At 36.5% G+C, this 22,753-nt stretch overlaps 2 protein-coding genes and 1 long non-coding RNA gene across 8 annotated transcripts; 2 read left to right on the top strand and 1 right to left on the bottom strand.

Annotated features, from left to right (window-relative positions):
• Positions 1 to 1,728: 1,728 nt before the first annotated feature.
• On the top strand, positions 1,729 to 14,610 carry LOC128016976 (semaphorin-4B-like). Of its 3 annotated transcripts, XM_052601994.1 has the most exons (16): positions 1,761 to 1,895; positions 2,188 to 2,249; positions 6,367 to 6,771; positions 7,944 to 8,104; positions 8,186 to 8,248; positions 8,351 to 8,449; positions 8,867 to 8,978; positions 9,104 to 9,220; positions 9,462 to 9,607; positions 10,236 to 10,411; positions 10,874 to 11,024; positions 11,135 to 11,345; positions 11,432 to 11,547; positions 11,985 to 12,142; positions 12,243 to 12,322; positions 12,408 to 14,610. In XM_052601994.1, exons 3-16 carry the CDS (start codon positions 6,615 to 6,617, stop codon positions 13,208 to 13,210), a joined length of 2,550 nt encoding a protein of 849 aa, XP_052457954.1. In that variant the 5' UTR covers positions 1,761 to 1,895; positions 2,188 to 2,249; positions 6,367 to 6,614; the 3' UTR covers positions 13,211 to 14,610. The 3 variants fall into 3 exon arrangements, with proteins under 3 accessions (XP_052457953.1, XP_052457954.1, XP_052457955.1); XM_052601993.1 differs by lacking the exon at positions 2,188 to 2,249 and having other exon boundaries at positions 1,729 to 1,895; XM_052601995.1 differs by lacking the exons at positions 1,761 to 1,895; positions 2,188 to 2,249 and adding an exon at positions 4,812 to 5,021.
• Positions 14,611 to 15,382: 772 nt separating this feature from the next.
• LOC128016977 (uncharacterized) lies at positions 15,383 to 16,944 on the bottom strand. 4 transcript variants are annotated; one of them, XR_008184336.1, is made up of 3 exons: positions 16,393 to 16,944; positions 15,532 to 15,640; positions 15,383 to 15,444 (listed from the first exon to the last, which is right to left on the bottom strand). It is a non-coding gene; the product is annotated as an uncharacterized LOC128016977 (long non-coding RNA). The 4 variants fall into 4 exon arrangements; XR_008184335.1 differs by having other exon boundaries at positions 15,383 to 15,438; positions 16,393 to 16,943; XR_008184333.1 differs by having other exon boundaries at positions 15,383 to 15,441; positions 16,393 to 16,941.
• A 1,912-nt stretch (positions 16,945 to 18,856) lies between these two features.
• On the top strand, positions 18,857 to 22,462 carry LOC128016975 (DNA-directed RNA polymerase II subunit GRINL1A-like). The gene is made up of 4 exons (XM_052601991.1): positions 18,857 to 19,119; positions 19,528 to 20,070; positions 20,677 to 20,884; positions 21,866 to 22,462. Exons 1-4 carry the CDS (start codon positions 19,010 to 19,012, stop codon positions 22,007 to 22,009), a joined length of 1,005 nt encoding a protein of 334 aa, XP_052457951.1. The 5' UTR covers positions 18,857 to 19,009; the 3' UTR covers positions 22,010 to 22,462.
• The last annotated feature ends 291 nt before the right edge of the window (positions 22,463 to 22,753 follow it).

The following is a 22,753-nucleotide window of genomic DNA, read 5'->3' as shown; positions in this document are numbered from 1 at the left end:
ACGTCAGTTCTAAATCGCCAGTCAAGTCTCAGGGCCTAGGAATGCAACCCTTGTGTTTACACAAGATATCCCTCTCCCATGCCACAACTCATCAGACTTTTCATGCCATGCACTGAGGGGCAGAACTGCCCAGCAGCAACACTCTGAACTGGCTCGATTCCTAGGAGTATTAACACTTTGGTGTCTCTCGGATGTTTTGATTTTATTTGAATTTGAAGAGGAGGATATGAAGGCTTGCTGAGTCAAACACATGCGACTTGGTGTGAGAGAGAGAAAGAGAAAGAGAAAAGAATAAGAAAGGGAGGAATTGGGATCAGCATCGTCAGCCAGTCCATTAAGGGTACCAGAGAAATCTCAAGAGAGAGAGAGAGAGAGAGAGACACTCTTTCTCTTTAGTATCTCCAGTACCCCAAAAGAGTGCTTAAGTTGCATGTCTAGACTATTTTAGTTGTCTCCTGTATCTGCTGAATGCATTTGGTCTCTCAGCTCTATCAATGTTTCATTCACCAAACGACATTTGATGAATTGTCAGAAGTCATCCATCTAGCTGTGCATTCGGCTCGCCATGTTAAAACAGAAGCTTTTGTAACAAATGGATAAGAAAAATATGACTTAGACTAGCGGTTTACCTTTGGATGGCAACCTTAAATTGTAGACAAAGTTGGTATTGTCCACTGTGTAAAAGCGAATTGTGCACATGACTCAGGGCTCTCATTTCTCATTTGTTTAATTGTGGAGTAGACCGATCAAATACTGGTTACCTAGGAGACAAGCTAGGAGATGCTAAGGACAGACCAAAAAAGATAAGAAAGAGTACAGCATGACACAGAAGTATAGGAACCTTTCTCTCTGGTTCTTCCTCATCATAGATGAAACACTTTTTTGTATTTACATAAATGCTTCACGGCATGGATTATGTTATTCTGCACAAACAACAAACAGGGTGCAGTTTGTGAATGAATACCAGGTGAACAAAGAAACATTCTAACTTTGAATCTCTATCAGGACATAATAATAGAGTGAATGATTCAAAAGAATGACATTACCAGTAAAAAGAGGATGAGAAAGACTATACCTATATATACCTATATATAAGACTATATATATATGCACAACTGCTCATTAGAAGTATTAAACTGCATTTGATGCCTGCCGTAACTTTACTAGTGATTTCATGGATGCCTGAGCTCATGGCCCTTGCTGCTGATCTAGATCTAATCCGCTGTAATTTCCTTTGAGCACTACACTGTGAATTATTCTTCTCAATCTGAATTTTGGGAGTCCCAGAAATCCAGAAACTTCACATATCCCCAGTTGGCTTTAAAACTATTAAACCCTTTTTAAATGAAAGCAACAACAAACAAACAAGGATTTACAGTGGTTAGCACAACTTTTGAGTTCAACGATTATAAAAAATATAGTATATTTTTTGTATTTTAGACTTTTTTGTTTTACATGACTCTTGTAAACAGTTATGACCAGTTTGCGCCTCATTAAATAAACTTACATTTAATTTCTTGTCCCCCAAAATTTGACTTAAAAAAAAAACTTTTAGGGTCTTATTTACCAAATGAGAAATTTTTACTGTAGTTTCCCATTGGTTACAATTGTGACTATGAATAAAACATACTGTTTCTCTGCCAGTGCAGAGTGTAGTTTCATGTCTGTGTGTTAGAGGTGTGGCTCCAGTGAATGGTTGGAGGAGGGTCGAATGTCTTCAAGTAGGTATAACTGCAGAGTGACTGTCTCGGAGGTAGATCCATGAGCGAAGAAATCAGTGGCTGGATCTTACGCAGTTAATCGGGACTGAGAGAAACCATGCTGGAATACAGTTCTGAAGGCTCATTGACGATTTACATCAGATAACAGATGTAATGGTTTTAAGCGCTTTAGTGGTAAGTTGCGTTTATAATAAGCAATAAAAAGGGGCCAGGGTTGACTAGAGGTGCGACGGATGATTTATTATTGCTCGGAGACGTAGGACTGACCACGTTTATCTGTTGAACGCTGTAACGTCAGCTGTTGCAAAACATCACTTTTTAATATAAGTCAATAATTAATTTCCGTTTAACATAAGTGCTTTGATATTAAGGTGTACTAGGATCCAGACTGTATATCGTGTGTGGGTGGAAATGGGATCATATAAACAAGGTGGTGCTGAATTGTGCGTCTGTGCTTACCACACAGTCACCGCGGAGTAAACTCGACATCTGGAAGTAGCTACGTGTGAGAGAGAACGAACTTTAAAAGTAGGCTGAACAAGAGCACTGATAAAAGCTGTTTATTTTATTTATTTTTGTGTTGCTGTCACCTTCTTAACTGTAAATGCATTGAATCGTATTCTAATTGTATTCATTTTAATCTTTGCATAGGCTTTGCTTTTTATTTTGAACTGTTGATTCGGATCAAGTGGGGCAAATCACCAGACCTGTTCTAAACCATTAAGATGCCTGAAAAAGTTACTTTATCTAACATTTTAAGTTGTGGTTGAAGAGTGCTTAAAACAGACCCTCATTAATTATCAATCGCAGTTATCAGGTGGATACTGAAGCTTGATCACATCCATGATGATGTCAGGCAAATGACATCTACAGAATGAAAAAAGAACTATAACATTTGATTGGGTTTTGATTTTTAAAGAGCATTTGATCTTGTATTGAAATTTATTTGTCCCAAATTGTATTAGAATCCATTCTATAAAATTAGTTTCCTTTGTTTTCCAAATATACGTCAATCAGGCGTATTGCATTCATTTACATTAATGATTGATATAAATTTTTATTATGAGTGGAATCTGAAAATAAGATAAAATCTTCCTCATTTGTGTCTTCTCCTTTTAACTTAATTTAGCCATGTGAGACCATGTGACTTCTGAGTGTAGTGTATGCCAGGTAGGTTTGATAATTAACACTTGAGGAAACAATTTAATTTAAAATGATTATCAAAACTTTTCTTTTCTACGAAAGATGATTTTAGTTATAATCACAACTGAGAGAAGCTTTCTAATATTGTAATAGAGTGGTTGCAAAAAAAAAAAAACTAGTTCATCTCAGTGGTTGGGCAAACAAGAGAGCACAACATGAAAGCAGACCTTTGTTATTTACTTAAACTCTGCTCTGCTTAGAACTGCATCAACCTTTTGGATCAAAGACTCAGGACTAGACAATGAATACCTTGTATGTCCTATCAAAGAACCGTTTGATGTTTATATTATTTAGAGAAGACAGTGCAAGTTCTTCTGTTTGTCAGAGTCCAAAAATGATAACCTCTCTACATCTGGCGTATTAATTTGTCAGAGGAAGACTGTTCTTGCCATCTTACACATCAGGAAAGAACCTTTGTTGTGTAACGGTCTAAAAACATGAGCACCAAGTTGTTGCTTCTTGTGCCCATGTGCAATATATGTTGTTTGTACTTGTATATGACCTTCAAGAGTTTCAGTAGAAGTTATTGATAATGCCTTTACTGAACTTTTTGCTCCAGGGACTTACCATGCAAATGGACTTAGTCAAAGAAACCAGACCAATGGTGTACTACCTTCTTCCAGTTAGTATAATAAAAGTTTAAGGGGAAATATATAATAGACAGCTTGTAACTTTATTGCATATATCAGATCTTTTCAAAGTAAAAGATAACAAGTTTGACCTCTCTATCTACGGCTTCTCTTTGGTCTGGTTCACGATGTAATGCATTTAATTTGTCTTATGGTAACAATGAGAGAACATTCACCCATGGTGCTTCATTAAGAGTCTCCTAAGAATGAAAGATTTATCATGTTTATTTTTGTTTACTCTGCATAATGTGTGATTTGGTTTAAAGCGAGTCACATCAGTTTTTAATTCATTATAATCCTGAGTACAAAATCCTCCGGTTCAGAGGATTGAGTCATATTATTAATTGCCCTTCATATCATCATCTTTTGATATTATGCACTAAATTAGGTCATTTCAATGTTAATGGAGGGTTGTTAATTGGCAAAAGTTCTCCATGTAAGGGAAGTCTTTACATAGAGCCATATTTTTGTTTGTGTATGTAATGGTACATGTGATCTGGCAGCTGTAGTTAACATAAGTGTAAGCAGCATGTTTTATTTTTATTAGGGATGCACCGAAATTTCGGCCACCGAAAATTTTCGGCCGAAAATGGCCTTTTTGGTTTTCGGCCGATAGACTTTTATCACCGAAACAACACGGCCGAAATGTTGTGATGACGCAAACAGAAACCGCGACCTGCACGTGCTGCATAGCGCAGACCACGAGCTCCCCGCGACATTCACTTAACACCAGTGAGAACATTCTCTCTCTTCTTACTCCTTTATTCGCAGCACTAAAGCGTCTCCTAACAAAGAGATTAAGACGGACCACGAAGTAAAAACAAAGAAAAGTACAGTCTTATAGAGTCTGTTAGCACACGTCTCACTGAGATCTTTTCGGATCCTCTGCACTTCATCGCGAATGTGCTTGATCCGCGTTATAAAGACCATTAACGTTACTTGGATGCGGAAATAAGACAGCGCGCACAAGAAATGATCCAGGCCGCGCTGGATGCGGAGAACCCGCATGGAGACGGAGAAGCGCCAAGCGCAGGAGACAGATCAGAGCGCAGAAAAGACTCGTCTCTGCACCAGATGAGTGGCATGCACCCTCGTTGTCTGATATGTTCAGTGGAATTCTGCAAGAAAGTGCCTCAAATAATAATAATACGTTGGCTATTTTGTTCTTAGGCTACTATATATATATATATATATATATATATATATATATATATATATATACATACATACATACACACACACACACACACACACACATACATAATATCAGATTGTAGCCGTATTTATGCTAGATTTCTGCTTTAATTTGATAAAAATGTTTATTTATGCCCTGGCCCTATTTAAATACACTCTCTCAAATATTTCTCAAATGTCAGGCAGATGACAAGCTCAACTGCTCAACAGCTAGATGGTTATCTGTCTGAAGTCCCCATCCGCAGAAGTGATAACAGTCTTGCCAACTGGAGAAGTAATGCACTTTCTAGTCCTACATAGAAAAATTTCAAATGCACTTCACCTAAATGCACTTTGTTTTTATGAGAGAACTGTTCATTTTAAAACCTTTCTGCAGGCCAGTAGGCCTGTACATTATTATTAAATATACACATGAATGGGATACATTTTTAGTTTGAATTTTATTTTATACTGTGCATTGTTGCAATATGCTTAATAAATATTTGCATCATTTGTAATTATGTATTTTTATGTTTTTTTTTAAATACGTTATGTAATTGTAATTATCTTTGAAACTTTAATATTAATTTATGCAATTGCAATGTCTTAATTTTAGTAAAGTTAGTACACGGTCATAGCAATAAATGCAATGGTACTAATAATTGGCATAATTTCTTTCGGTGTTTCGGTTTCGGTTTTCGGCCTTGGTTTTCTCTTTTTCGGTTTTCGGTTTCGGCCAAGAATTTTCATTTCGGTGCATCCCTAATTTTTATCTCAGTATCTTTAATCATTTAGAAGTGCCTGACTTCCAGATCTAACCCTTGAGTCTAAGCAGGAGCACAGGGCAGTTCAGTCTGCAGGCTGAATGTCTGTTTGTGCACAACTTGTACTTATAACGGATGTCAGTACACATGTTTAGCTGGAATTTTGTTGCATCTATGAATGATTTAGGCTGTATTGTAAATGAATACATCTGTAGTTGTATGGTTTCTCATAGCTGAACTTTAGGCTATTTAATGTCTCTAATTGTTTGCATTTTATAGTTGCTAAAGACAAAATTGCCACCAGATCTATCTGACAGTTTATTCACTGGCAGTCTGTTTGGAATTGGATTTGAATGCTGATTTAATTTTCTCCAAAAGGAAACCACAATAAATTAATAATACAAATGTTACAAATAAATAGAAAACGAGAAAGTGAGCATAATCAGTATGGTACTTTGTCATTTCATTTGTATGTTGAATTTGAGGCAACAGAGACTACACAGCCTTCCTGTTTTCAGGACATACCACTCTTAAAATCTGATCAGGCCAAAAGGGAGTTGTTGCATTTCCAAATTCTGTTTGGATAATATCATGAAGAGGAGGACATGAGATTCAAACTCTTTCCCAGAAAAAACACTTAAGCATCTGCTGTGGATTTAGAGATCTGTCTATTTTGAACTGAAAAAAATATATATATATTTATTATTTGTCTTAGATTCAGGCTTTATTTTTATACCAGCTGTGAGTGTCTGTAACACATAGTTGTTGGGAAATTAATTTTTGTTATTATTCCTTCCCAGCTAAGCTGCGTCCTTCAGTGTGTAAGTTAGTAATCTGATAAAGTGACTAAATGTACTTCTGCTTCTCCCTCTGCAGATTCCAGAAAGTCTCATTGGAGTTTGCTACATGGATCATACATAAAAGGAGGAATGTGTTTGCCCACAAGGATCTGATATCTTTTCAACTTTGGCCTGTTTGAAGCCTAATTGAAATATGCAATGTCCCGTTGACCTGGAGTATAACTGAAAGAAGTATACCTGAAAGAATTAATGACGGTGTAAACATCACATTTAAATCCCAAAGATGCCTGGAATATAACCATCTCCATTTGCAAAGCAGTAACCATGGCAATCAAATATAAAGTCCAATGGAAAGTATCCATGGAAACCACAAACTCTGTCTGGCTTTTATTCGGGACCATATGGATTATTTTGGCTGGAGTTTTACAAGCAAACATGGCGAGTGAAGATGATGTCACAGCACGCATCAGTTTCACATACAGTGAGTGCATCAATTAATTATTCATTATTCAACAGATGTTTTCTTATCTAAATCTATTTACAATTTACTTACTACCATATTAGTCCCACCAAGAGCTAATGGGTTAAGTTCATTCACACTGGTGCTTGTTCAGGGATTATTTCAGTTTTGGCTTGGGTAGTAGGATGGCTTATTGCATCAGTTAATAGCACACATGTAAACTCCTGCCCACTTTTTGACCATTGATACGGTACTGTGGTACCATGATACAATGTTGGTTGGTATCAGGTGGTAATTCCAAGATGTTTTCACCAGGACTGCATTTATTTGATCAGAAATACAGTAAAATTGTGAAATATTACAATTCAAAATAACTGTTTTATTTTGTATATATATTGTGATGTAAAGCAGAATTTTTACAGCCATTACTTCAGTCTTCAGTGTGATATGTTACATCATTCTAATATGCTGATTTAGTAGGAAATGTTTCTTATTATTGTCATATGTGTATATGTGTGTGTGTGTGTGTGTGTGTGTGTGTGTGTGTGTGTATTCTGTAGAAGAAGCTCTGCTGGCCAAAATTCCCTCAGACTTCCACTCACCTGAAATAATTTAGCTCAATTTTAGGGCTACTTGAACTGCCATGATGTCTAGTTCCCGAAAGACCCATTATGAGTCTGTTTCAAATGTTGCGTTCACTCATCTTAGCCAAACACAGGAGAGTTGAATCCATGATTGTAAACATTTACAAGGGCTATTAGAACCATTTGTAAACCCTGGCTGGTGTACTGAATCAGAAGGACATACATACTCATTAATCACTTGAGGTTGAAAATTCAAATGTAATGGTTGTAATTAGAACAAAATGGCTTGTAAAGACTTATATGAGGAAACACTGACGCTAGTGACCTCTGTGCCTTGCCAGGATAGCCTTCTGGACATGCAAACCCACGTAATTTTCAAGGGTTCCTTTGTGTGACAGATTTTTGAAGTTTTGAAGTTGCATTCCATGTGAGGAATAGAGGATGAATTTTGAACGTACATTAATAATTTATATATTTGTGTACATATTACGTATAGCTTGTATGTGTGTGAAATCTAATGCTTTTTTCAGATAACTGAAAATTTTTGTTCTTTTTCTGAAGTGATTAAGCTGCATGTTTAAAGTGATATTTTTAACTGTGTGTGTTCAGATGCAGAAGGACGATCAGTGAGAGAGTTCTCTGTGGATGGCGTGTATAACTATTCAACCCTTCTGCTGAGCCCAGATGAAAACAAGATCTACGTGGGAGCCAGGGAGAACATATTCTCTCTCAGCCTGGACAATATCAGCGTGACGTATCTACAGAAAACAGTACGTGTATACAAGAATGTTTGTAGTAGAGTGTAGGAGTTGATTTTGATGTTATTCAGCCTTGTTTTGCGTCTTTTGCAGCTCACATGGAGCACTCCAGAAAAGAAGAGGCAAGAGTGTATCTTTAAAGGAAAGGGCCCCCAGGTACATGTGTGTTGTGGTGATTGTTAATATAAAAGTGAAAAAAGTGATATAAGTGAAAAAATGTGATCCTATATATTATAATCTGTCTCTTATGTGTTTCAGACTGATTGTTTCAACTACATCAAGATTTTACTGCGTCTGAACAGCACACACCTGTATGTGTGTGGAACACATGCCTTCAGTCCAAGCTGTGCTTACATTGTGAGACTTTTTTTCTCTTGATGATGTTGTTATATTTATGTGTATCCATGATAAAGAATAGAAAAAGATCTAGTAAAATGGAATAATATAATTATTATTTATTTAATTAATTAAAGGTAAAACTAATTATCTGATATTTTATAAGACTTATTGACTTTTAAGGGTCTGTAGACGTACTGTCTGATACAGTTTATTGTGTTTTTTTTCCATGTGTTGGTTAAGACATGACTTTTATTTCACATTTTTCATAGCATTTTAATAAGCAGTTGAATAATAATAAAAGACGATCTACTTAATAATTATTTAATTAGATGTATTTAATTCATTGTATATTTTAAATATCATTGACCTAATTGTGTTAGTGTTTGGTGTCATTTGTTCTAACTGTTTCTCCATGGTTTCCTGGGAATTTTTTAGAACATTTCCAGTTTCTCTCTGCAAAGAGATGAAAATGGGGAACACGTTATGGAGGACGGACGTGGACGCTGTCCATTTAATCCAGAATACAGATCTACAGCTATTACAGTGGGTAAGAAAAACTCATGCAGAAACAATGCATTTGTTTTGTTTGAACTCCATACATAAACATCATTCAGTTTGATGAACATGGTGATTTACTGTTAATAAGCACTTGCATGTTTTGTTGTGTTGCAGATGGGGAACTGTACACTGCTACTGTCGGTAACTTCCAGGGAAATGAACACACCATATATAGGAGTCTAGGGTCTGGCACCCCTCTCAAAACAGAAAACTCTTTTAACTTGCTCCAGGGTAAATATATATATACAAACACACAATTCCTCACAAGGGACTTCTTGGAAGATAAATATCCAAAAATAAATGCCAGCATCACTGATTATAGAACCCTGCTTTCTCATGCATGTTGAAAACAAATTATACTTTCTGATACTGAGGTTAAAAAATTGATACAAATTAGATTTTTAGTATATGTTTTATGAAAGTGTTTATTTATGTGTGTGTGTGTGTGTGTGTGTGTGCTGTGGTCCATTAGACCCAGCGTTTGCAGGTTCTGCTTATATATCAGGTTCAGACAGCGAGAGAAGTGATGATCAGATTTACTTTTTCTTCAGCGAGATGGGGAAGGAGTTCGACTTCTTTGATAACACCATAGTGTCCAGGATTGCACGTGTGTGTAAGGTAAGATGGATTGTTTAAGCAGTTCACACATGTACATGTAACTGCACACACATACACATACACAAATGCCAATATATCCAATATCAATACATGCACCCATTATGTACTTCGCTCAATCCGACTGTATGAGGCCTGTGGGGACAAAAATGGATGGTATGTCATTTTAACAAAAAAACAAAAAACAACCCTGGATCAGTCAAAAAACTGCAGACTTTAGGTGAAAAATAAACCTGGAGATCTGGTTTGATAAGGTAACATGAAGAAAAAGTACACATTGTGTTACTTTCCTACCCGCTAATGCTAACCCGCTAACCCGCCTACAACCCATGGGAGTACCTTGATAATTGTTCAGACATGTACTATGGTATTATTCTTTGAGATGCCCTGGAGAATTATATAAACACTATTGTATTTGAATGTAATAATCATTCAGTACCGTGCTATCACTATCTGATGGTGTATTGTGGTGCCACAACAATGGGTTTCTCTATTTTTCTTTATTTTGATCCAGATGCTCTGAAACCAGGACTGGCGTGTTGATTCCCCCTAGTGGTCTTTCAGAGTATTATAAATCATTGAGACTGTTAGTTTCAAAGTGTTCATCATTTGTTTGTGTGAATGACCTCAGGAGGATCAAGGTGGAAAGAGAGTCCTGCAGAAGAAATGGACCACATTTCTGAAAGCTCAACTCTTGTGTTCGCTACCGGACGATGGCTTTCCTTTCAACATCATACAGGATGTGTATGTGCTTCCAGCCCAACACAAGAAAAACACACTCTTCTATGCAGTCTTCACTTCTCAGTGGTGAGCAAAAATAAATAAATGCAGAGGAGCTAGGGAAGATAAGATTGAGTGGAGGGGATGTTTTTCATGAATTAATCATACTAGAAACGGAATGTAACATTGCAAATGTTATTGTAATGTAATCCAAGGGCATAACCATGACTTGAAAATAAAGTCGAAAAAAATGTTGAAGATGTAAATCTAGTTGAGAAGTAATCATTTTAAACTATTTGTAAATAATTTAAAAAAATACACGCATTCAATCTTTTTTGTATATCCGATGTCCAAAACGCGAACTGTTTCTGATTCACATTGCATGAATCACGTAAACGACAGCATATTATCAATTCAAAAATGTCAAGTAGTTTGCCTCACTGGGTATTATTGGCAACCTTTCAACATTTATATCATAAAACAGTAGTCAAATATTAAATGTATTAAATAGTTAAATCTATTTCTAATTTGTTGCTGTATGTTTTGTAGGAGTAAAGGTCTAGCAGGCAGTTCAGCAGTGTGTGTGTTCAGCATGGATCAGGTAGAAAAAGCATTTTCCGGTCGTTACAAAGAGGTGAACCGAGAGACTCAGCAGTGGTACACACACACTCACTCTGTACCTGAACCACGACCTGGAATGGTAAGATGACACCGACTCCAAATATACAATATACCAGTTCTATGAGTGCAGGATCATTGAGTTTCTGTGAAGCTTATCGTGAAGATAGTTTTTTTTCTCCCTATCTACAGTGTATTACTAATGCTTCAAGACAGCTGGGAATGCACTCATCCCTTGATATGCCAGATAAGGTACTAAACTTTGTGAAAGACCACTTCCTGATGGACAGTCCTGTCAAAAGTCAGCTAGTGCTCTTCACACACTCTGTGCACTACACACAAATTGCTGTGCACCACGTGCAAGGCCTCCACGCTGCTTATGATGTGATGTTCATCGGCACAGGTATGTGGGTTTTTTGAGTGTTTGAGATTCTGCGATTTCATTTATTTTCTAAAGAGCTGTTGGCATTATGTTCTGTGATTTGACAGATGATGGACGTTTGCAGAAGGCTGTGAATGTAGGCGGTATGATGCACATCATTGAGGAGATCCAACTGTTCCCAGAGCAACAACCTGTACAAAACATAGAGATGGATTCAACTAAGGTGTGTGTGTGTGTGTGTGTGTTTATGCAGTAAAACTTCATAAAAAGGTTCAAGTTGTTGTCATTAGCTAATGTATTAAATATTATGAACTAACAATGAGTTATAATTTTACAGAATTTTTTAATTTAGGTTAATGTTAATTAATTTCTTTTGGTGGAAACTGTGATCCTGTGGTACATTTGTGATACATTGAGTTTTTCGATGAATAAAAGATGAAAATAACAGCATTCATTTGAAATACAAATCTTTTGTGACAGTTTAAAATGTCACTTATGGAAAATTTTAATTTAAATTCTGAATAAAATTAATTTCTTTTTTTTTTTTTTGTATTGTATGGTAGTGTATTTGAACAAATATGTAAAAAAAAATCTTGCCTTTGTGCTCCACAAAGCATTCGTTTCAGTCTCTCACTTTCAGTCCTCTCTCTCAACAAACAGGGTTTGTTATTTGTGTCGTCACACTCTGGTATTGTGCAGCTGCCAGTAGCAAACTGCAGTTTCCATAACAACTGTGGCGAGTGTGTTTTGGCCAGAGACCCATACTGTGCCTGGACAGGCACACACTGTACTGACGTCACACGTATCCCACCACAAAAGTAAGTCTTCTTTTTTTTTCCCTTTTTTTATCCAAATAATCTGTTGCATTAATCATTTTGAGTACAAATACCAATCTGTACCTTCCTATGCATATTTCAGCCAATGGCAGCAGGATATCGAGAAGGCAGATACGTCAAAATGTAACGGCACAATGTTCAGTGTGGTGTCTGAGAGCTCAGGTAAACCTACAAATGCCAACATATACAAGCATCTGTCATCCATCTGAATATGTCCTAACACCCATCTCTGTTCCTCTCTTTCTAGTGTTACCACGTTCTTTCCCAAGTTCCCAAGAATCTGCTTGTGAGCTCATTATCGTCCCACCTAATACTCTTTTCCTACTGCCCTGCAATCTTCGCTCCAACCATGCCCAAAGGAAATGGTCATATAAGCCAGATGTGGGCCACTTCCTGTTCCCGAGCCCAGATGGTGGGTTGGTAGTCAGCAGCCGTGCAGGCAGCGACGAGGTCTTCTCGTGCTGGTCAGAAGAACGTGGCTTCAGGCAACTCTTGGCCAACTACTGTGTGAAGGCAGAGCTGTTATCTGATTCGACAACCAACACATGGCGAATAGATCCACATTTAAAAAAAATCCAAAGCATTTCATCTGACATCTTGTCCAGCGAATCGGAGCACTCCGCTCAACTGCGCATAAAGACATATGGCACAGAGCTGGCAGTAGTGTGTGTGCTGTTAGCTGTTTGTGTGCTTTCGTTCGGGCTGTCGGTAGCATATCGACACAGGGGCCGGATGAAGGAGGTACTGAGAGGAGGAGATCAAACTGGAGGAGCACAAAAGAGAAGAGTCAGGCACTGGGAGAGTTTACCCCTCAATACAAGTGTGCTTCCAACATCCCCATCCGACCACAAAAGCTACCAGACGTTGGAGGAAAACTGTGGCTACATAATTGCTCCATCAGAGACAAGCACGCAGCACAACTCCAAGGAAGCACAGACACTCACCCAAACACCACAGAATGGCTTTAAAGAGAGTCATGTGGAAGTCAGTGACATTTGCCCTCAGCCTCGGGTACGATTGGGCTCTGAGATCAAAGACTCTGTGGTTTAAAATGCTGATGTTTCCAATTAATTTATATAAATGACACATTAACAGTCTGACATTCTTTATATTCACTTGGTACATTCAATGGGCAGCTTTCATGAAGACAAAGCGTACTGAGCCCCGAGTATAAGAGAATTTATAGGACATGCACAGTGTGTGTGAATTGCCAAACTATAGTTGCTTAAGACAATGCCCTCAAATCTATTATCTATTACCACTGCAAAGACCAAGAGAAATGATTCACTCAAGGTGAGAGGACTGTTCTGTATGTCTGTTTGTGTTCCTTTGCTGTTTTTGCGCAAAGGTTCAATGCATAAGTGTTTTAAGTGGGGGAACTTTCATTTAAAAATTTGTCTATGAAACCCATAATCCATGCTCTGTAGTTTTTCATTATACCAGAATTAAACACCATGCAGTTCAGACCAGATAGCTCGCTAGTATTATAGAACTTTCTAAACATTTTAGAAATCTTTTTTTTTTTTTTTTTCCCTTTTTAAGATTCTATTTTTGGTCTTTTATTATTATTATTATTATTATTATTATTATTTCTTAGTCATTTTTGGGAAGTAGTATGTGTTTTCCATTCTGTTATTCAAATGTGTTCATGTTAGGAAAGTGTCTGCTGTTAAATAATGGTATGTGTATGGAAATATTAAATGTGGAGAAATAATGAAAATACATTTAGTTCTAATGTAGCATACGTGTATGAGCATTAAGAATATTTGAATGTGCATTTGAGGAGTTGTATGGAAATATAAAGCACAAGCTTGAGATTGTTTTGCTTCACAGGTTGGTTGTTTTTGTGTTTGGTGTAGACGTAGTCTAAACAGGCAGAACCAAGACAATGAAACCGTACAATAACACAAAATAATTATATTATGTGTTATAAATGGTCTGTTTGACGTGTGGTAAAGTGATATTGGAGGAATGGTTAATACATTAAGAAAAGAGCTCATAATGTCTGTACATTTGCAATCAGTTTTTTTTTTTTAGGGTAAAAATAAAGTTAAGTTCAATTATGGGTGATCCAGACTTCACTAACATTGCTGTTTTAGACTTCCGTTCCACTTGGAAAACTCTTTTTAATCCACATTAACTGACACGTCTGATGCTGTTTAATCGTGTTACATTCCACTGTGTTTTCAGATTTGTGTGTTTAGAATGGATATGTAAAGTAGTTTGTGATCTTTTATACTTTGACATTGTTTTACTGTTGTTTTACATTTGTACATTCACGCACTTTATTTGTTTTTCTACCAGTATTTGTAAGCTGTAAATGATTTAGGCCACTGTCAACATCCTGGTTTAATTTTGTGGTCAATTGTACAATAATGAAGAAATGGAAATGGGTCAGAAAATGTGTCTCCACTGTCTGGGATGCAAATAAAATTTTGCATAAACTGTCATAGTCGGAGTATTATTTCTTTATTTTATCACGCATCTTTTCATGAAGTGCACTGAATAATTTTAATGCGGTCAAATTAAACGATCGGCCACCTGCAGGATCTTCACATGCGATAGCCTAGTACTAGCCGAGACAACTTTGTTTATAGACGTGACGTAATGATGCTGTGCCATGCTCGAATTTCCAGCGAAAACCTACCTGAACCACTCAAATCAGAATATCATTAATTTAACGTTGTAAATCGGGCTAAAGTAAGGCGATAGTTTCGAACACTGGCTGGTTATGTACTTACTCAAATATTGATTTTGTTCATTTAACAACAACAACAACAAAAAGTGTTACGGACTACAGAATTAAAAACACTGAATCATAATCCACATATTATATGGCTAACTATAGTAGAAGGATAAATTGCTAGATGTGAATTAAAATGTAAATTTTATTAAGAAGGGCATTTGATACAAAAATACAAGATTACAGTGCAAGTCCACACATTTTTGAGACTCCCAATATTTGGTCTTGCTCTGATTATTTGAACATAAGAAACTCTCTCCTCAAAAGCTGAACACAAATCATTATGTATACTGTGTAGTTTATATGCCCTTTCAAGAACATAACAGAGTTTGGGATGAAACATTAAAGAATCAAAGTCTCCAGATCTATACAATGACAGATACTTTCTCTTGACCAAAAAAAAAAGAAAAAATAAATCAGGATGCCATGTCGGTCACAGCGCCAGCCACTGGTTAATTGCCTTTAGGGTCCACCTTCTCTTTTGCCTTTTTTTGCTTCTGCTGCATGATTTCAGCATCTCTGAAATACAATAATACTACTACTAATAATAAATATTATTCACATTCAGTATGATGCACTTCATAATTCACTATCAATTTGTTTTTTTTGTTTTTTCCTGTTTAGATACCTTTGCTTTCGGGCAGCTGCTGAGAGGCCATCCTCATTTCTCTTCCCTTTGGCATGTTCATTGTTCTTCTTAGCATTCTTCTGACGGGCAAGCTCACGCTGATTTCCCCCTGCAAGACAACAGATCACATCAATAATGGCTTATTTGTGCTTTACTGCCGTGTATATATAAAGATTGCACACAGGATCTAACATGAATAAACAAGATACCACTCCGTTTAAAACTCCAGTCTGCAACTGGCAAATCTATTCAGTGTCAGTGTGTGTATTTTTAAAGTAAGGAAGGTTGATTAATGCAAACCCTAATCTGAGTACAGTTTCATCAACAACAGAGACATGTGAAGCAGTGAGGCAACGTGGCAAAGAGGGCGCCAGAGAGCTTTCATTACAATAACAACATCCTGAAACACTGAGAACAAAAATCTACAGAAATCACGAAATAAACAACTTCCTAATCTAATGAAACATATTGTCCACTCTTTCATAAAGAATTTTGCCGGGTGACATTTCTAATAAAAATATATTCGACAATATCATTTTAAGTTTGCTTATGTGAAACTTTCCACGCAAAAAAAAAAAAAAACTTTCAGTTAACATATCGAAAACGTTTTCCGTGTCGTAGTGTATATAATAAACAATTAATAACCACTAACGTCACCATAAACCAGCATTTAGCCTTGTTTAGCAGGATAGCAGGAGAAATCTTGTGATTTAATTTCGTGGAATCTAAACAGAATAAGCTAGCTGGCTAGCTAGTTAGCATGCGATTGTACCGCTCCTGTAATCGGCTTTCTATGAAAGTACTTCCATTAAAAATAGTCGAAGCTGAGATCATGTCATCGGAAGGTATAAAAATCAATACCCACTAGTCATGATTGCTCTTTTGTTGTCGCCGGAGCGCACAGCTCAGCCAGGCGTAGCCTCCTGCACTAACGATGGCTGGCAGACCCGAGGTGATTCTGAAGCTTCACGACAATACAATATGAATACAGCAGCGAGTTTTTTTTTTCTCCAGCAGATATATAATTAAATACAAAAGAAACAAATAATACAGAACGCAGAACATACAATACAGACTATACGAGAGAATACAGAGGAGAGATAAAAACAAAAACAAAACGATGTATTTAAAAACCGTTATATAATACGAGATGTCTTCAGTGCTTTTTTATTAGAGGATAATTTTTGAAGTGATGATAATAATAAATGTAGATCTAAAGCAAATATACTGCAGCTGGATTTAAATTTAAGGTATCTAGCTTTGTGGATATGGTACCCATCATACAAATGAAGTTTAAGACATCATCGAACTCCTTGTTCTCAGAAATATCAGAAAGTAAAGGAACCTTACTGATGGAAATACCTCAGAGCTGGTGGAATACAAGAAATAGGGAATCCGCGGCATATGCAAAATTGAGTATTTTGTATATGCGTGTATTTACTTTTGTATATGCTTAATTATATATATTCCATAATTTCAGTCTAAGGTTCCAGTTCACTTTTTCACTCGCTAAATTCCCTCCGTGTCATTTACTCGGATGTACGTCAATATATATATATATATATATATATATATATATATATATATATATATATATATATATATATATATATATATATATATATATAGGCTATGTGTGTATGTGTGTGTGTATTTTGCATGTTCTTTGTGCATGTAATGTTACATGTGCTATACGATCCTCATTTTTTTTTTTTTTTTTTTTTATGTATTTTTGTATTCCAGTAGCATTTGAATATTTTTAAATTCTTCCACACTTTATGAAATATTATGATATTATTTATTTAAATTTTAGTCAAAATATATAGTCCATTCCTAGGTTTATATTGAACCTTTATAGTGGAGTAAGTTACATGTACTTGACCAGCAGGGGACGCCAGTGCGATGGTGGTTCTTTCTTTGGCTGCATTCCAGTCTGATATTTTTTTTTTCAAGGAACAATAACACACATGTTATCAAGAAAACCACATTAAAATAAGAGAAGAAAAAAAAAAAAAGAAAGAAGGACAAATTACAACAAACAAAAACAGTTTTTCAACAAATTAGGCCTGTAAGATTTTTAAACAAAAATACAAGATATAAATACATGTACATATTTATAAACTCAGATAAATATATTGTAAAGTTTACAAACTTTTAAAGTGCTTATATTTACATATTTCAGTCAACAAAACCATACATTTGGGGGGTTTATTGTTAAATTTACACCTATGAATATTAAATTTGGTCAATAGAAAAGGTAAATTAATTAAGTAAAGTACTGTTCCTCTTGGTCATGATAGTCAGTAGTAGTGCCAAAGAGTAAATTTCCCCAAAGAAGTGAAGAAGGTTTTAAACTCTTAAAAAAAGGAGGTCTTAAAAAAGGTCTTAATATATATATTTTCGCTATACATTTTTTTGACCTTACTCCATAGTGTAGATGAGTTTGTACAGTGCCAAGATAAGTGCAAGGCAGTATTCATTACAAAAAAAAAAAAAAACATTTTACTTTTATTCCTTTTTTAAAAAAATTGTAAATAATGATTTGCTGGATAAATCCTATGAATAAGCTTATAAGAAACTTCTTTAATCTTATTTCTGAGATGTTATTGCTGTGGTAAAAACCACACTTTACTCCAGCAAATTAATTTTCCGCTCAATAAAGAGACCAAATGAGACAATACATACTCTTTTCCAAAGATAAATTGTTACTGTACCTTATCATAAGATACTGATAGTACTATCAGTGTTTTTGGGACTTACTGAAAAACTAATTTTACCAATATAAGTTCAGTAAGACACTGAATCAGGACAATGGTCTATATCAATACCTTTAAATATGAACCTGAAGGGACCGGACCAATAACAATTGCACATAATTTTTGAGTAATTGCAATTTTACAATAAGAAAGGAATTCATCATAAGAAAAGAGTGTGCCTTCTTTATTATATATATCTGACTAATACATTTAATATGGTTGTCAAACCAGTTCTCAAAGAAAATAGATTCACGTTTGTAAAGAATGTTTATATTATTCCAGATGAAATAGGGATGCAATTAGTGCAAATTAGATGCAAATTAGTGACCAAGATAGGAGGACTTGTTTGTGGAAGGCAGATAACTTAGCTGGAATTTTTCTTTATCTATATTATGATTACACATCAAAACAAAACTAAGAATTCCAGTCTATGGTTCCAGCTCACTTTTGTTATGCCCTTCACTCGTTAACTTCCCTCCGAGTCGTTTACTCGGATGTACGTCAATGCATGAGTGCCCACTAGCGGAAACACTGGTCTTTTATTTTGTAATGAATGTGAAATGTATGTGTTGTATTATCGTCGCTTACTTCATTGCCCCTACTTATTTTGACACATGACGGAATAAGCGAATATCTGATGTCCTCTCTCACACGAGGACGTGTAAAGTGAACGTGTCAGTGGGAGATTTTTACTGGGTGTCTTATTCTTCAGAGATCTGATCATGTCTGCGCCGTGGGCGGCGCGCCAAGGGGAAGTGGGTGATCTGGGCAGCAAGAGTAAAGACCAGCTCTTGGAGATGCTGTCAAGACAAGAAAAGTTACTGTCTAATAAGTTAGTGATTCCCCCCACTACTTTTTCCCATTTTGTTTCATTTTATTTTAGCCTGAATATATATCATTAATAATGTGTGTATAGATAAATCAGGATTTAAGATTACTGGCTTGATTACTATGCTGATTAAATATTCTGGATCCTTCCACAGGAACCTTATTATTAGTCGAGTAACGTTAAATAAAAGATCAGTGCATCCCATCAGTGCCACACAGCTGGGACAATTTATAATTGATCCAAGATCCAGTGATATAAATGAAATTGTTGCTTTGTTGAAGTGATTAATCACTTGTGTGCAACTGGTCACTGTTATTATCCCGTTTATTACTGTGAAACATTCTGTACTGTATAAAATGCTGTTTAAATAAATATAATTAAATATTATCTGTACTTTTAAAATCTCTTCAGGAGATTTATTCAGACCCTTCCAGATAAGGGAAAGAAGATTGCCGGCTTTGTTGAGAAAGTACACCTTGCACTTGGACATCTGGAGGAGGAGGAGAGAAAACAAGCAAGTTTAATCTCTCTCCGGATGGAGTTTCAGAGTAAGTATCAGCATGCCCTTGCCAAGCGAAGCACAGAGACACATTTAGACTCCAATTTGGACATGATTATCCCATCCCATGACAGAAACAAAGCCAATGTCAATATCGATGCGGCTAACATAAAAGAAAATGGTGGTTTGTTGGGCCAAGCGGAGTCTTTGACATCCCAGCCGGAGGATGCTGAAACACTAGAAACAGCCGGTGGGAATGCAGCAGCCTCACCGATGAAAGAGCTTGTGGTGGCATTTGGACAAGTAACTCTTGATGAAAGTAACAATGACTCCATCCAAGACACCATTAAAACCTTGCTTCCTAGTAAGCAACAGAAGAAACCACATTACATCGAAGTTCTGGAGAAGACAGAGAAAAGTGTGAATATGAGGAAGCCCAGATTCAAACCAAACCAGTGAGTGGAAACTACACTGTCATTGCATGGCTCTGTTTTTCATTTGTTTTGAAAATAAGCTGAAACATAAAACATTAAAGGGACAGTTCCCACAAAAATTTAATTTTGGTCATCGTTTTAAGATCAAAAATTGTCTTAAAGCAGCACCGTAAAATGAATCTGAATTTATCAAGTGGTTAAATCCAAGTCTTGCAAAGAGCTAAGATTGCTTCATAGGTTTTTATTTCCATCTAAACAATGATTGATACACATAGAGCACATTACATATGGAAAACATAAAGGCTCAAATATGTAAGACAAGAATCAATGAGGTTTGTTCTACCACGTGACGCATACACAAGCTTACATGTTTACCAAGTGTGATGTGCTCTATATATGCGTTTATATGTGTATAAAAGCCCAATTTAATCTGTTCCTATAAAGTGATTATATCTCTTTAAAGCATGTGGATTACCTGGACTTTTAATGGTGGTTCAGAAACCTCTCAAGTTATATTAAAAATATTTTAATTTTTGTTTTGGAGATGGATCAAAGTAAAAAAAAAAAGGGTTGGAACGACATGAGGTTGAAAGTCAGGTTGGATAAAACTGTTTGTGTTTTATTTAGGTTAGCTGTAAAATCTGAGTCTTCATCACCTAGTCAGGCCTCTGGCAGCATCACACCACTTACTGCAGAGGCCAGAAGACAAAGAGACCTAAAACACCTGGATGACATCACTGCGGCTAGGTTTCCACCCCTGCACCACACTCCTGCCCAGCTGCTGTCATTAGAGGAGTCGGCTGACCTTCTGCAGGAGCAGACAAGAAGACACCTGGTAGGCTGAAGATGTCTTGCTCATAGCAGACTCAGAGAAACTGAGAAGAAACTTGAATGACCAAAGTGAAAAAAACTATTTTGAGAGAGTGGTTTTAATACAATTGCATTCTTTTTAAGAAAATAACTTTATTTTTGAGAAATTCCAGTCTGGATTCTGATTGCGACATAGCACTGATTCTGCACTGTTAAAAGTGCACAATAATATTGCTCGGTTTGTTGATGCCAAGTGCCCTGTTATTCTAGTGCTGCTTGATCTCATGGGAGCCTTTAAAACAGTGAACCATTTAGTCCTTCTGTCTCGACTTAATCACTTTTTTTGATAATCGGGGTACCACACTTCAGTGGTTCTCATCATATCTGACCAATAGAACCTTATCTGTAGTGATTGGGGACACGTTCCCCTCCACCACTTCTCTCTCTTGCATCCTCCCTATTCTTTTTTTCACTATACTTGATGCCTCTTGGGTCTATTATACCCAGGCATAATATAGCTTTTCAATGCTATGCTGATGATTTGCAACTTTATTTGCCTATAAGACCAAAAAATGCTGACGTAGCTGGGCTGCTAATTGATTGCATTTATGACATGAAACTATGGTTAGAGCAACATTTCCTTCATCTCAATGAAGAAAAGGCTGAATATATTTTATTTGGAGAGTCTGTAACTTCGGACTTTGATGCGTTGACTTCAGAGCTTAGACCAACTGTCAGAAATCTTGGTGTGACTTTTGATAGTAGCCTGAAATTTGATAAAGAAATTGACAGCGTGGTTAAAGCTATTTTTTTTCAGTTATGTCTTTTGGCCAAGTTCAAACAATTTTTGAATCGCTTTGACCTTGAAAAAGCTATTCATACTTTTATCAGTTCAAGAATACATTATTGTAATGCACTTTATGTTGGTGTGTGGATATTTCTACCCCATTCTGTATTCATTATTCATGTAGTACATTCATGTAATTGCGTATACTTTTCATTTCAGGAGTTGCAGGCCAAACAAGCTGCCCAGAAGCTGGCAGATGGTCTGAGTTTTAAGACGGAGAGTTACAACCCAAAAGGAGGCCCACTGACAGCCTACAGAGAGGAGCATGATGATGGGGCCCAGCTTTCCTCAGAGGAGGACTGATCGTGGGGCCCTAGAGGGAGGGCACTGGCTTGTTGATGTGTTTGGCCCCATGCCCTGGACCAGATCTAGGCCTACAGCCCATGCTTCAGGACCCTGGAGAGAGGCTTCCAGCCTGAGGACAAGAGAAGGGCTCATCATGAACGGCAGGGACAATGTCTTAGATTCTGCTTTTGAAGATAAATAACTGCATCAAGTTGAGAGTTATTGTGTGAAAACTGATCGTTTTTGCATGTGGAAATGTTTCTGTTCAACAGTAACAGATTATTTTGGCAAACTAATGCCAACAAACTGAAACCTCGGCAGGTCTACACCTGTTGTCTTGTATAGAATAATTACTTATACTTATCAGCCATACGTTCAAGGGTGTAGTTCATGTGCTATTATAAAGATATTAATAGAATATTTTTGTATGACCTTTCTTAATGTTTATTTAATAAACCCTCTGAATTGACTTTTAAAGCTTGTGATCGTTTCTTTGAATCGGATAACCGAAACCGCAGTTTCATCAACTAAAGGTGGAGGCACTTAATGTTTTGTCACTTGAGTGCAACAGCCTGGGAAATGTCTGTCTCCCTCCCTTTTGCAGCATTGTTTTGATAAGCGCCCCACTGGTTTGATTGGAATGAGTCCGCTGTCTTTTGAAGGGAGGGATGTTGTTATCACTGCAGAAATCTGTGACATGCCTCAGATGATTAATATATGTAATGTGAAATATTGAGGCTTGAAAGAATTAGACCAATTGGT

This window comes from Carassius gibelio, chromosome A7 (genome assembly GCF_023724105.1).
Source record: "Carassius gibelio isolate Cgi1373 ecotype wild population from Czech Republic chromosome A7, carGib1.2-hapl.c, whole genome shotgun sequence".
Taxonomy (NCBI): domain Eukaryota; kingdom Metazoa; phylum Chordata; class Actinopteri; order Cypriniformes; family Cyprinidae; genus Carassius; species Carassius gibelio.
Note: the sequence above shows the minus strand (reverse complement) of the source record. Positions and strands in the feature narration are given on the sequence as shown.